This window comes from Calliphora vicina, chromosome 4 (genome assembly GCF_958450345.1).
Source record: "Calliphora vicina chromosome 4, idCalVici1.1, whole genome shotgun sequence".
NCBI lineage: Eukaryota > Metazoa > Arthropoda > Insecta > Diptera > Calliphoridae > Calliphora > Calliphora vicina.
The window spans coordinates 95,767,343-95,783,009 of NC_088783.1; the positions used below are offsets into that span (position 1 = coordinate 95,767,343).

Genomic DNA, 15,667 nt, shown 5'->3' on the forward strand with positions numbered 1-15,667 from the left:
GGTGAGAGTGTGGATTCCTCCTCCTCTTTTGGAGGACAAAGCCATGCTAACACTTATAAAGCGTCAGAACAAGGAACTTGGCACAGAGGACTGGACGATTGAACGAGGACGTTCGAGTGACAAAGGAGAAGGCAAGGATCTCTGGATCAAAATTGGTTCAGATTCCCTCCGACTCCTGCGTTCTTCGCAAGGCGTCATTATGTATGGGCTAAACCATAGCTGTTAAATAATGATTACTAATCATAATAATTAGTAATTAGATTAATTTTTTTCGAAAGGTGAAGTAATGATTAAATTACGATTATATTCAGATTCGTACGATTACTAATTGATTACGATTACAAATAATCAAGATTACTTGCGATTACTAGAAAATAATCAAAAGTAATCAAAAAATAATCCGACTATTGTCAAAGATTACTTTTGATTATTTTAGATTATTTTCCAAAAATTTTGCATATGGAAATGAGTTATATCATAAAATTCTAATATATATTCGCGATTAATGAATTTTCCTGATATGAGCCTTATATATAATTATGAACCCATAGTCACAAAATCAAGCAGTGATTTCTGTCTACTTGAAACTAATTTCTGTGGAATTTTTTTGATCGATATTAGGGAGCTATGACCTATTGTGATTCGATTGTCATAAAATATTTGAACGTGATGTCTATTTATTTTAATCGAATTTCATCTTTACAATAAAACATGAGTATTCTAGATATTATCGCAAGTGGAATGTGATTTCTAAATATTTGGGGGCCAATTTTTTGGAATTTCATTTAAACAACGCTATTATCAAGATTGGACTATATATGGTAGTTATGGAATTATGGACCGATATTTAAAAAGCTTGTAGTATGATTCTTGAATACAAACTTATTTTTCCTGAATTTTGTGTGGATACTGCAATTCTGTAGGCATTTATAGACCATAGAACCATATTTCGGGAAGAAATTAGTATGGGGGCTAGGAAAAATCATGGAGCGATTATAATTTTCAGCAGAATTAGTCCATTTATCATAAAAGTAACGAGTGTAAAATTTATTGGTATTAAGGAGTGAGATCGAAAAATTCTTAACATACATATATGTTTATAAAAAAGAAACCACTAAACTTACAGCTTTAATTTTTTTTTTATTTGATTGAAATTATTATTACAATTTACAAAAAAAATTATTTTTATAGTTTTAATCACTAGTGATGAAATTTTGAACCTTTTTCGGAAACCCTTCCATTAACGTTTTTATAGTGCTTTCTGTCACTTTGCTCGAACATGTAGTCCATCTCCGTTTAAAATCTACCACACTTTTGGACACCTTTTTTGTACTCTTCAATTCTCTTTTAACAAGAGCCCAATATCTCTCCACTGGCCTTAGCTCCGGGCAGTTTGGAGGATTTGCCTCTCTTGGTACAAATACCACATTATTGTTCTTGTACCACTCAAGGGCTTGTTTGCCATAGTGACAGGATGCCAAGTCAGGCCAAAAATAAGTGGACACATTATGAAGTCTTATGAATGGAAGCAGCCTTTTTTGTAAACATTCCTTGATGTAAATTTCGGTATTTATAGAGCCCGTTGTAACAAATGAGTGGCTTCTTTTGCCGCAACTGCATATTGCTTGCCATACCAAGAACTTTCTGGGAAATTTTGTCTGCTTTTGGGTCCTAAACTTTTCTTCAACATTCCCTCGAGCATCAGCAACATAAAATTTTTGACCTGGAAGTTGCGAAAAATCTGCCAGAACATACGTTTCGTCATCCATTATGCAGCAAGAATATTTTTTTATAAAACTTGACTTCAATTTCCGTGCTCTGTTTTTGGCCTCTAAATTTTTAGTAGCGTTCCTGTCAGGAACTTTTTGAGCCTTGTATGTTTTTAAACCTGCATTAGCTTTAACTTTTCGTACCAAATAGTCCGAGCACTGAGCTAACCGGGCTGCTTTCCTACCGGATGTGTTGGGAGCTCTTTTGAAAATGCGTTCTATTTTTTTGGCTTTAGAAACATCATGTGGACCATTCCTTCTACCTGAACCAGGTTTTCTATCAACTGACAAGTTCTCCCGGTACTGTTTAATAACATTGGAAACAGTTTGACGGCAGACCTTTGTATGCTTGGCCAACTTTTTGTAAGACCAAGTTGGGTTTTGTTGAAAATCTTTAATAATTTCAGTACGCACTTTTTTCTGGTCACTCATTTTAATCAGATTAACAAAAAAATTAATATAATTGACATTACACATAATAACTGACATGTTTTTCAAAGGTAACTTGATCAAAAAAAAATTCAAATAATACTTGGGTTAAAAAATGTAATGAAAAACGTGTGTTAAGAATTTTTCGATCTCACTCCTTATCTGCAATATATTTACACAAATAAGGAAAAATATGTATGTGAAAATTAAAATTTGTTTTTTAAGTTGTATCACATTTTGGTTCATAACTTTGGTACTATTGATTTAGCTGACAGACAAGAAAATCTTGTGTATCACAATGTTTTGATACACAAGATTTTTTCAAATAATTTTTTTTTTCACACACACATTTTTTCCAACATAAATCTATAATAGCTCTGTTACTTGTTTATTATTCATATGCGCTGGGGAGAAATACTAAAAACGGTGTTGATGAAAAGTTTAATTACTTTTACAATCTTAACAAAAACAATACTCATAACATACAAATGTATCATTTAAAGAGTCTTAAAATAGTGATCAGGTTTCTTTCCAAACCCGTAAACAAATTTGAAAAAAAACTGACTGAGTTACAGGTCGATAAGTTGACGAACATCACTGAAAACGGTTATTTTAGAATAACTTCAAATTTCGAGGGTTCTTCAGTTATTTAAATAATAATGCAAGTGCTGATGATATTTGGCAAAAATATGATTTGCTAAGGGATGCATTTATTTTTTTAACACGCCCTTAACATCTTCAGCTCCAGTTGAACGACTGTTTTCTTTTGCCGGAATCGTCAACAGTGCAAGGTGGCAATCTAGGGTTGCCAGCCGGGCTGGATTGTCCAGCTTTTTTGATGCCTGTCCAGTTTCAAGCTAAAATTGAATTTGTCCAGCTAAATAGAAATTTTCGACAATAATATCCATAAATGAAAATTTACTTACTCTAATTAGTACACAGTAATAACTTATGCAAAAAAGTGTATGTATTTTTTGAAGAAAGGAACAAAATAAATGACAAAAAGTTTTATGGGAACACGTGTCATATGGATTTTTTGATTATGATGTCAATGAAGGAGAATGTAAACATGAAGGATTATCAAAACATAATGCAGGAATTTACAGCTCTTGAGAATGACTATTGTATAGTTTTCGAGTTGCACGATAATGTCCGTACTTATGAATAGCCTTAAATGTAGAATACATAACACATTTTTGGCACCAAAGTTAACAGCATTTTGAAAAAATATTTCGCCTAATGAACACAAAACTTTTAAGACGGAATTAGAAGACTTTTTAAAAACGACTTTGGTGATGACTCCTCTTTTTTAAAAAAGAGAATTTTTAAATTTATAAAATGTCCTATTTTCTTGGAAAGATTTACAAAAGCTTGAAATATCTGAAAAAATAGGTAACGATGAACTATGTATGTATCGATTACTGCTGCCTTCGTGAAGCTTATAAACAAATACCAAGAGATTTGTCAAATGATATGGTTCTATTTTGTTTACCAAAGGTGAAAGGAATGAATACGATAATTTTAGAAATGTTGTATGTAAGATTACTCTAATGTGAAAGAGTTTTTCCTATTTTAAACAATATCAATACTAAAGAAAAAACCCGATTCTCATTGGACCTGATTAGAGCTAAAATATTAATACGAACAAATTTAGAGTAATCTTGTATAGATTTTCATAATTATTTGCAGATCTGTAAAGGCTTGGAATTGGCCAAATCCGTAGGCTCAAAAACGAAATAAAGTGGCAGTATTTTTAGTATTTAATTTTAATTTATTACTTTTAATTCTTTCTTTATTTACATACATATGTATGTAAATATGTATATTAGGGTTGGTCGATTTACCAATCGATATTGTGCCATCGATTTTTCGATAGCTTTTGGCATTTTTTTTTCATTATTTATCTTTTTTTATTGAATCTTTCTTTTGAGAAATTTTTGATAAAATTTCCACTACAACATATTAAAAAAAATAATTTTCGAAGCTCCCAAATTTCAGAAAAAGTAAAAAAATACTTTTTCTCAACTTTTATTTTTTAAGATTTTTCAAATCGACTGATTTAATTTTCATTTAAATATTACCTTAAATATTAAAAAAAATTGAATCAACCGATTTTTTCTATTACCCAATAAAAAAAACATTAAACTTGAAAAGCGACCAAGTGGGGATTGTAAGCCTAGGTGAGGACATATAAATGACTAAGTTACTGGTCGTTAAGTTGACGAACATCATTTTAGAATAACGTCTGAATTTGAGGGTGTTTCTGAAATTTGTTTACACAATTTTTATGTACTCAACAAGACCAAAACCCACGCTAGGTCGTTTTTAAAGTTTTTTTTACAGTAGCACCGTATACAATGGATATTTAAAAAATATTTACACAAAACCAAAATTAACATTTTCTAGGTTATATTTTTAATGTCCAGTTTTTTTTTATTCGTCCATCTTTTTAAAATCCAATGTCCAGCTTTTTGCGAATCTGAATCTGGCATCCCTAACCCATTTACCTAAAATTAGTTCAGGATGATTTTTTTTACCAATGTTTACTAAACTGTCAAAAATCCAACTTTCGTTTATTAAGGGCCACCCTATTGGACATATGTTTCACATTTCTGGAATCATTTTCACCTAATCAGTAATTAAATGGGGTGACTGGGTCAACTTTTTCAACCGACCCTGGTATACATACTTTACATTGTATTTGAGCTTAACTTCTATATTCACCCCTATCGCAAATTAATATTTTACCTGTAATGTGTTCCCTTGGGGTGATTAACTGTATAGAAATACATTTGCAAATGTAACAAATAGTTTATAATAATAGCAAATATAATTTATTTAAGTAATTGAAATGTATTGGTTTATTACAGTACTGTTGAGATCAGAAAATTTATTTTATATTAAATTGGAACTTTCTTTGTTAAATTTATTTATTTAATAATTTTTTTCTTCTTTTAGAACTCTGGCCGTATCAGCTATTTTATATCACGAAAAACAGGATTACGTGTAACTGATTTAGTACAACCATTATTACGTGTTGCAGATCCTAAAATCGCTAGTTTAAAAGGTCGAATTTTACAAGGCAAATCCATGGGACGAACCGATGTCCAGGTTAATAATTGCTTATACTTTAAACAAATGTTCAAATAATAATAAATGCATATTTTGCAGGTTTTGTCACCAATCACTGGACGAGTAATTGGTGCTAAAGAAATACGAGTCGGTAGTGATAAAGTAAGTTTAGTTAAACTTCTTGTTCGTGTTGTGTCAGGACTGCAATTAACAATAACTCCAGACAATACCATAGAAAATGGATATATTGCTGAAACAGCAGTGACCCATAAACTTACAGCTCAATACCAAGAAGGTCTGTTGGATATAGATCTAGAATTTTCTGACGGCTCAAGAACTCCACTAAGGTAAATGAAATATTTTTAATTATTTAACTGAACACTTCGTATTAGCGTCCACAAAATTTAAATAGGATGGCAACCAATAACGTTTAAATTTTAATATTTGTATTTATTGCTATTTTTTATTTCATTATTCTGAAAAAAATAATAAAAAAGGTAAAATTGTATGTTAAATTCTATCGGTCTAATTCATAATAAAAACTTATTTAAAGCACAAATTTGTTAACAAACACTTTAGCTTTATAAACCTTTAATAAAAGTATTCAATTCATAAACGTTTGATAAAGGCACAATAACTAATGTACTGTTTTTTGTATAAGCTGGCAATACTTCTCAGTTATTTCCCCTTTTTCGTTGTTAGTGTTGCTTGTCATTAGGATAAAATATTCGTTAATTCTCTTTTTTTCATTATTTGTTTTTTTGAAGATAAAAACAAATTTTTAAAGAAAAAATCTGTATCTGAATCTAGCAAATTTATATTAAGCTAAAATGTATTAATATACAAACGTTTTTATATACATATTTTATTTGAATTATTATTAAAAGTATTCGAATGACGAATATTCTGTGATAAAATAAACATCACTGTTTTTTAATTTGTTTTATTAATTTATTTTTATTATCATTTTGTAAAATTTTAATAAAACTTAAAGAATTTCTATGAGGAAACACATAATTTTAATTTCGGAGTGGGTATATTAGATTGCGTGAACCTTCTTCCACAATGTTTACACATTTTATTACTACATGGCTACTACTACATTTGCTGTAGTCTAAAACATTATTATCAATGGATTGTGAAGTTAAAGGTATTTATTTTATCTTTAGAAAATAATAAAAACTAACTTGTGTTGTAATTCTTGTGAAATTAATGTTTTAGTTAACCTGTTATGTTTGTTACTTTTTTGTAAAACTTCATTATGTTTACTTAAAGTTTTAGTTGTGTTCCCCCAAGATTCCCCCGTAGATTTCTTTTTCATTGTATTAATCTGATTCTTAAGATAATAAAAGTGCTGAAGTTAGTTGCGGAAATTTGCGGATGGGCGTGTAATCTGTAATATATTAATCTAAAAATCTGATACATGGAGCTGAGGTAAGCAAGCATGTAGTATAGGGTGGCCCTTAATAAACGAAAGTTGGATTTTGGCCATTCTCACCCCCCAGTTTGGTGAACATTAGTAAAAAAATCATCTTGAAAAAATTTTAGGTAAATCGGTTGGGGTTAAGACGTGCCGCAAGCCCTCTGAAGTTTTGAGATGCATTTACAAGGGGAAAAAATTCATTTTTTTCAGTTTTTGTAAAAATTTTGCCATTAAAAAATTACTTTTGTAATTCAATTTAAAAGAATCGAAATGTGTACGTAATTGTCGTTCTAATGAGACATAAAAAACAGAAATCGGTTAAAAAATTTTAAAGTTATTAAAAATTCGCCAGGCCATTAACGTGTCTCAGGCCACTAGAACAAGAAATGTTGGAACAAAATTAACATATTTTGAGAAATATTAAAATAAAAGCTCATTTTTACTTAAAATATGTCCATATTTACTTGTATATGAGTTTTTGTCTTCGTAGGATACCGTTAACCTATTCTTAGGTATGAACAAAAAAAATTAATTTTTTTAACGGCAGTTTCAAAACTCCATTTTCAAATTTTTAAAAATTTTGTTAAACAAATTTCAGAATTTTTTGATCATCTCATTGGGATTTATTAAGAGTATACTAAAGAATTAAATCGTGAAAAAATTATGAAAATATCTCTTATAGTTTTTCCGTACCTGCGATTTAAATTTTGAAATTTTCGAGAAAAACCAATTATTTGGCAATTTTTAGGCCAATGAGCTCTATTTTCTTACTCTTATGAATTTTAAGCAAAACTTAATTAGAATATTATAGTCCAGATAATTCTAAATATACTCTGAAACTTTTACTAAAATCAAAAAACGTTAACCCTTAAATCGTGAAGGTCAAAGGTCAAATTTTTCAATATTTGGAATTTCTCTTGGAAAGATTTTGAAATGTTCGAAATGTTGTATATTTTTGGGCCGATTTTGATGAAATTTAACAAAAATATAACACAAAGCCTAGTATTTACAAAAGCAGCAGAAAAATTAAAATTAACCCTATATAGCACTTGGTGTTAAAATGACCCCAAACTTCTAAAACCATATAAAATTATGATTTTAAAAGTTTGGTGTCATTTTAACCCCAAGTGCCATTAAGCGTTAATTTCCATTCTTGTGCTGTTATTATAAACCCTAGAGTTTATGTTATATTTTTGTTAAATTTCATCAAAATCGGCCCAAAAATATACAACATTTCGATCATTTCGAAATCTTTCCAAGAGAAATTCCAAATATTGAAAAATTTTACCTTTGACCTTCACGATTTAAGGGTTAACGTCTTCCGATTTTAGTAGAAGTTTCAGAGTATATTTTGAATTATCTGGACTATAATATTCTGAATAGGTTTTACTTAAAACTCATAAGAGTAAGGAAATAGAGCTCATTGGCCTAAAAATTGCCAAATAATTGGTTTTTCTCGAAAATTTCAAAATTTAAATCGCAGGTACGGAAAAACTATAAGAGATATTTTCATAATTTTTTCACATTTTTATTCCCTATTATACTCTTAATAAATCCCAATGAGATGATCAAAAAATTCTGAAATTTGTTTAACAAAATTTTTAAAAATTTGAAAATGGAGTTTTGAAACTGCCGTTAAAAAAATTAAATTTTTTTGTTCATACCTAAGAATAGGTTAACGGTATCCTACGAAGACAAAAACTCATATACAAGTAAATATGGACATATTTTAAGTAAAAATGAGCTTTTATTTTAATATTTCTCAAAATATGTTAATTTTGTTCCTACATTTCATGTTCTAGTGGCCTGAGACACGTTAATGGCCTGGCGAATTTTTAATAACTTTAACATTTTTTGACCGATTTCTGTTTTTTATGTCTCATTAGAACGACAATTACGTACACATTTCGATTCTTTTAAATTAAATTACAAAAGTAATTTTTTAATGGCAAAATTTTTACAAAAACTGAAAAAAAAATGCATTTTTTCCCCTTGTAAATGCATCTCAAAACTTCAGAGGGCTTGCGGCACGTCTTAACCCCAACCGATTTACCTAAAATTTTTTCAGTATGATTTTTTTGCTAATGTTCACCAAACTGGAGGGTGAGAATGGCCAAAATCCAACTTTCGTTTATTAAGGGCCACCCTAATGTAGTAGTGTCAATAGGTGAATTATTGGAGGAAGCAGCTGAAGCGAAAAATAAGCATATAAAACAGTTTAGATTGCAACATACCCGAAAAATATCGCGCAATGCTACAAATACAGAACTTTTAAATATACTGTTTTAAGTTCAGATCCATTTATTTCTGGAGGCCAAATTTACCAACAAAGAAAACAAGTAGTTTAAGTCAAGAAATTTTAAATTTAATTAATATTCGATATTCAATAATCGTATTATACAGGCAATAATAGGTGATTATACAAAAAATTAAAAGTAATTTTATTAATTGGAACAAAAAATATGTATTTCAACAAAAAAGTTAACAAAACCTCAATTCGTTAAAAAAATATTGATGAAAATTAAAGAACATCACAAAATTCATATTTCACTTAAATTCGTACAATTATATTAAATTATAATTAAAACTTTAAAAATTAAAAAATGTTAATATTAAATAATCCTAATACTTTGTAGGGTATCATTTGCTATTTTTTAGTGCCTTTATGATTTTAAATGAAGCGTTGATATTCTGGGCACTGACAGTCTTACCCAATTTTTTTTATTTGTGGATAAGGGCAATTAAAATTATACCCAATTTTCTGATAGGTAATAGCACACACAATATAAAAATAGCATTTTAAAATATTTCCAAAATATCAACTTTCTAAAACTAATGAATAAAATTTGACTACGATGGTGTACGATTTTAAGTGACATTCACTGTATATTAATGTCTTATTTCACCTTACTACCTTATATTACTTAGTAATACCTCATATTGCATTATATAACTTTGTATAACTTTTTAATTTATTTTTTTTTTTGTATAATTCAAATGAATTAAAATGGAATAAAAATTTACTAAAATTGTCTAAAACAAACGAATTTTCATACTGAATACTTTATTTCAAAAATTCATAAAACAAATCAAACTTTCAGTACTTCGGGCATGCTATGAGGTGACGAATTTTGAAGACCCAGCTTTTTTAGTTTTGGAGATATTGATTTTTGACCGCTCGACCATATAAGGGGAACCACTGTGCAGCCGGAGGAATATGAAACAAAATCATATATTATGGAAAATCCTATATGTGGAATTTATTCCCCGGCGGAGTTAAAATTATATTCAGCAATTGCAATAGCATCGTCTATTATTGCAAATTTATAAACAATTATCTTTAAAATTTGTTTTTTTCCAGATAAAATGTAAAAAGAATACCTTAAAGTAGGTTTAAAGTAGTGTTGAACCTACAATAAATATTTTAAATTTATGAATGGTTTATAACAGACTTATAACACTACTAGCTGTCCCGGCAAACGTTGTTCTGCCATAGCCCACACATAGTTTGAAGACTCCCACTATAATAGTACTCCAGATATGCAACAATAAATTTTTACTTTGTATGGAAGGTGCCATGCACATTGTACCTATATAGGTCAATTGTGAATCTAAACCATCCCACTCAAACACACATAACAAATTTCATTGAAATCGGCCCAGCCGTTAAGGAGGAGTTCAGTTACTAACACACGTAATGAAGAATTATATACGTATATTATAAAGATTAACAGCCATATGCATACACATTTACAAAAGGTTTATAAACCAATTATAGGAAAATTTTCATAAAGTTGTATTCAAAAACGATTAATAGGTAAATACCTTTATTAAACAATTGTTAAATGTACAAATTTTAAAGTAGGTTCGACCCTACTTTAAGGAATTCTTTTTACTTTTTATCTTAAAAAAGGGGATTTTAAAGATAAATTTGGAGTAATAGACGATACTATTGCAATTGCTAAACACAATATCCACTCCGCTGGCGAATAAGTTTCATTTTAATAGTATATGATTTTGTTCGATATTCCTCCGGCAGTGAACTAAGGAGTGCGCACAAAAAAAAATATGCAACTTATTTTCTTTATATAAATGAAACGAAGTGATGAATTTTTTTTATTTTATATTTAGATGAAAGCAAATAGTGTTCAAATTCTTTTATATCCAAAATAATTACAACTTCAATATGTTTTAACAAAAAACTTTATTTTTTCTTTAATTCCTTTCATTATTGCTTTTATTGTGTTGTTTGTAACCATTTTGCTGGCATGGTTTTTAATTTTTAACTTGGCCTTTTGCGTCCTTCAAATGTTTTTTTACTAATGCCCAATACCTTTCAATAAGGCGGAGTTCTGGGCAATTTGGTGGATTATCTTCTTTGGGTACATAAATAACATTTTTGGTATTGTACCACTCAATAGCTTTTTTGCTATAGTGACAAGATGCATGATCTGGCCAGAAGAATGTGGTTACCCTATGTTTATTTAAAAATGGTAGTAAACATTTCTGGTGACACTCTCTAATGTAAATATCGGAGTTAAAAGAGCCGTTAGTAATGAAGGAGGTACTTCTTTCTCCACATATGCAAATTGCATGCCATACCAAGAATTTTTCGGGAACTTCGAATTTTTTGTACGCGAAATTTTTCTTCAACGTTTCCTCTAGAATTGGCAATATAGAAGAAGCTGCGAAAAATCAGCCAATACATATGTTTCATCATCCATTACACAGCACTCACGATTATCGAAAAATAATTTTTGTAAAGTTTTTCCTTTTTGGTTAGCCTCCAAATTTTTCTTTGCATTCCTGTCATTCACTTTTTGAACTTTAAATGTCTTAAGGACAGCTTTCTTTTTAACCTTTCTGACAAAATTTTCGGAGCACCCCACTTTTTGAGCCACTTTTCTACCTGAAATATTAGGGTGTATTGAAAAAGTCCGTATTGTTTTGTTTGCTTTCTTTTGGTCAGCAAATCCTTTTTTTCTTTCACTTCCACCTTTTCTTTCAATGCTAAAAAGCTCCTTGTATTGTTTTATCACTTTGAAAAAGGTATTTCGGTTACCACCTACGAGCCTAGCTATTGTTTTTTGTGAACAAAGCAGTTTTTTTTGAAAATTTCAATTATTTTCTTACGATATTTTTGTTTGGTGTCCATTTTCAAAAAAACTAATTTCGTTATGGCTATGACATTTAACAAGTGGCTAATGATACAATTGAGCAACAAAACCAAAGTAACGGTATTATTTTTTTCAATTATTGTAAAAGTTATAAGCCTTAAAGTATGCCTAGTTTTTTTCGTGCGCACTCCTTACATGAGATTCACAAGTGAGTTTGATTGTCATTTACTTTTAACCTGCCATATAGTAATAAAATGTGTAAACATTGTGAAAAAAGGTCCACATAATCTAATATTCCCACTCCGGAATTAAAACTATGTGTTTCCACATAGAAATTCATTAAATTTTGTTAAAATTTAACAAAATGTCAATAATAATAAATTAATAAAACAAATTATAACACAGTTGAGGGATTCAAACGGTCTGCTATTATGTCGTATTGTCATAATGTCGTAAAATACTTTTTTAGTTTAAACAAATTCTTGTTGTGCTGCAAATAAAAAAAGTGTTATTATATGACAAACTATTAAACATAGTTCAAAAAGTCTTATTAGTTTTCAACTTTTTTGTTTGAAACCCAGCAAAAATTTGTTTAAACTAAAAATATATTTTATGACATTACGACCTAATAGGAGACCGTTTGAATCCCCCAAGTGATGTTTATTTTAACACAGGATATTCGTCATTCGAATACTTTTAATAATAGCAGTGTTCGCGAACTGGATAATTTGCAATAATTTGTACAAATTATCACCGGAAGTTACTGGATTCTGTTCGTTTACTTTCAAAAACTTGTAACGAGAGAGCAAGAGAGTGTTAAAAGTGACAGTTCATAGATAGAGAACATGATATTTTTTACTATCAACATACAAATATGTTCAAAACATATGGTTGCAAATATAGACAAAACTAAAAAATTTAAAATTAATACAATTTACAAGTTTGCAAAGAAAAGATGTAAAATAACACAAAACAAACGTTATGAATTGATTTATAACACTATACAACACCAAAAAAATTACGAGGTCCGACCAATAAATTTTGATAGAGGAGACAAAAAAAAATACACGTGTATCGGCGTTTTGAAAGTTTACATCTGAATTTCATTTGAGGGGGGTTAAAGTTTCCCAACTCTGGCACATTCTTATTGTTAATCGTCATAAGAAACCATGTGATCCTTACATTTTAGGTAGAAAATGTATTCAGCAAATTTATGCAAAATGTTATGGAGAACATTTTTGTAGAATATGTTAACCCTCTAAATTATCAAGGCATGGGTCTTTTTTGTCCTTCTTTTAAAAATAAGCAAAAATCACATTACAATAGGGATTTAAGGGGTTAAAATGTTCCGGAAAAATATTATCCGTAAAATTTTACTATAAGTCCCTAAATACACCAAAACGGAAAATTAAACCAGTAAGTCAGAAATAAGACACAACAAAAAAGAGCTTGGGGTTAATTTCGCATTTATTAAGAATTTTATTTCAAAGTACCCCAAAAATTTAACAATCGCACCCATTGAAGAACGCTTATAGCTGAAACATGCGTATGGTAATAAAGCGGAATTGCCTAGAGCTAAAAAAAAATGTAATTAATGAATACTTCCTATCCAAATTCTTAATAAATATGAAATTAACCGTAAGCTCACTTTTGTTGTGTCTTATTTCAGACTTTCTGGATGAATTTTCCGTTTTGGTGTATTTAATGACTTATAGTAAAATTTCATGGATAATATTTTTGCGGAACATTTTAACCCCTTAAATCCCTGTTTTAATGGTGTTTGTTGATCTTTTTTAAAAGAAGGACAAAAAAGACCCATGCCTTGGGGATTTAGAGGGTTAACATATTATACAAAAATGATCTTCGTAACATTTTACATAAATTTGCTGAATACATTTCTTACCTAAAATGTAATTTAAAATAAAATTCTTAATAAATGCGAAATTAACCCTATGCTCTCTTTTGTTATGTCTTTTTCTGACTTTCTGGTTGAAGTTTCCGTTTTGATGTATTCAGGGACTTATAGTAAAATTTCACGGATAATATTTTTGCAGAACAGTTTAAGCCCTTAAATCCCTGTTTTAATGGTGGTTTTTCCACTTTTTTAAAAGAAGGACAAAAAAGACCCATGCCTTGGGGATTTAGAGGGTTAACATATTCTACAAAAATATTCTCCGTAACATTTTACATAACTTTGCGGAACACATTTTATACCTAAAATGTAAGCATCATATGGTTTCTTATGAAGATTAACAATAAGAATGTGCCACAGTTGGGAAACTTTAACCCGGCCTCAAATGAAATTCAGATGTAAACTTTCAAAACGCTGATACACGTGTCTTTTTTTTTGTCTCCTCTATCAAAATTTATTGGGCGGACCTTGTAATTTTGGAAAAAATTTCATTTTGTTGTATAGTGTAATAAACAGGGAAACCGGAAATATGCTCTAAAAAAGTGTTTTAAGCGCTTTAAATATGCAGTTAAAACTTTAAAATATGCTCTAAAAAATTTAAAAATATGCTCTTAAAAAAACAAACTTTTACATCATTTTTAACCAAAAAATATACTTTTATTTAAAAAAATAAACACAAATAACATGAACTAAAACAAGTCTAACAAAAAATAAATACAACATAAAACAAGTAAGAATGTATGGTCGGTCAAGCCCGACCATATAATACCACCCTACACTAAGTTAAAGAGCAAAAACATTTTTCTTTTAAAATTTCAATAATTTATATTTTTGAGTGATTTTCGGAAGTGGGCCTTATATGGGGGCTATGACCAATTATGGACCGATCACCATGAAATTAGCTCGTGTGATTTATGTCTATATTAAAGTTAACTATGTTCAACCAATATTTTTAAGCGATTTATGCACGTTAAAGTGATTTTCGGAAGCGGGTCTATATGGGAGCTACAGTAAAATATGCTCGAAAAACGAAAAATATGACATAAATATGCTCTTAAAACAAATATATGCAAAAATATGCATTTAAAGGTAAAATATGCAAAAATATGCACTAACAAATCGATGCCAAAATTCTTAAATATTTCTGAAACGTGTAAATATCTTATCCATGTGCTCATTAGACTCACCAGAAAAAACATGTATTTGCATATTTTGGTTTCCCTGGTAATAAACAACTTATTTTTACAAATTGTTGTTCGCGTAGTTTTTTTTTTTGGTAATTTTGCAGATTGAGAGTAATTTATTTTTACTCTCTAAAATAAAGTTACTGGATATTTTTTACTGGAAAGTACTCGAACACACCTAATAACTATATAAAAAAGTTTGTATACATTTTACTTGAAAAATTAAATTCATATTTCATATGTTTTAGAACCCACATATGCCGAAGTGAGTATTTTTATACCCAATCCACAAAATTGTACTTGTAGCTTAGGAAAGTGGGTCTAATCACTTGGTTATTTTGTTTTCTGATAGAAGACATCTAAGACTATTAGACACATAGTGGTCATGGGGGACTTCGACTCCCCCGTTTTCTAGAGCCGTTTATTTTCGAATTTTGTGATTTTGTAAAATTGCTCAACTTTGGCCCACCAGTTCCCCACCAAGGAATGACCTAATATTACCGAAAAAATTACTTTAAGAGCGTATAAATTTTAGACAGTGTTCTCTCGTTGCAAACTATTACAAATTCTATTTTGAACTCGTATTAGTTAGCAGCTTATATTTCATATGTTTTGTGTTTTATTATGTTTATTTGTTTACAATTTTATTTTTGTGATGAAAAAATGTAAAAAAAAAAGAATTTTCAATAAAATTTAAGAAAATGTGAGTATTTATACATTTTAAAAGGAATAAAATAAGAAAATTGTGTGTATAGAACAAT

At 29.4% G+C, this 15,667-nt stretch overlaps 1 protein-coding gene across 1 annotated transcript in view; it reads left to right on the forward strand.

Annotated features, from left to right (window-relative positions):
- The window catches only part of dtn (transmembrane protein 132C dtn), a 343,107-nt gene that overhangs the window by 190,120 nt on the left and 137,320 nt on the right, over nucleotides 1-15,667 (forward strand). Inside the window, exons 9-10 of the mRNA XM_065510268.1 lie at nucleotides 5,157-5,309; nucleotides 5,370-5,617. Of these exons, the coding sequence (XP_065366340.1) occupies nucleotides 5,157-5,309; nucleotides 5,370-5,617 (401 nt within the window). The remainder of the gene's footprint in view (nucleotides 1-5,156; nucleotides 5,310-5,369; nucleotides 5,618-15,667) is intronic.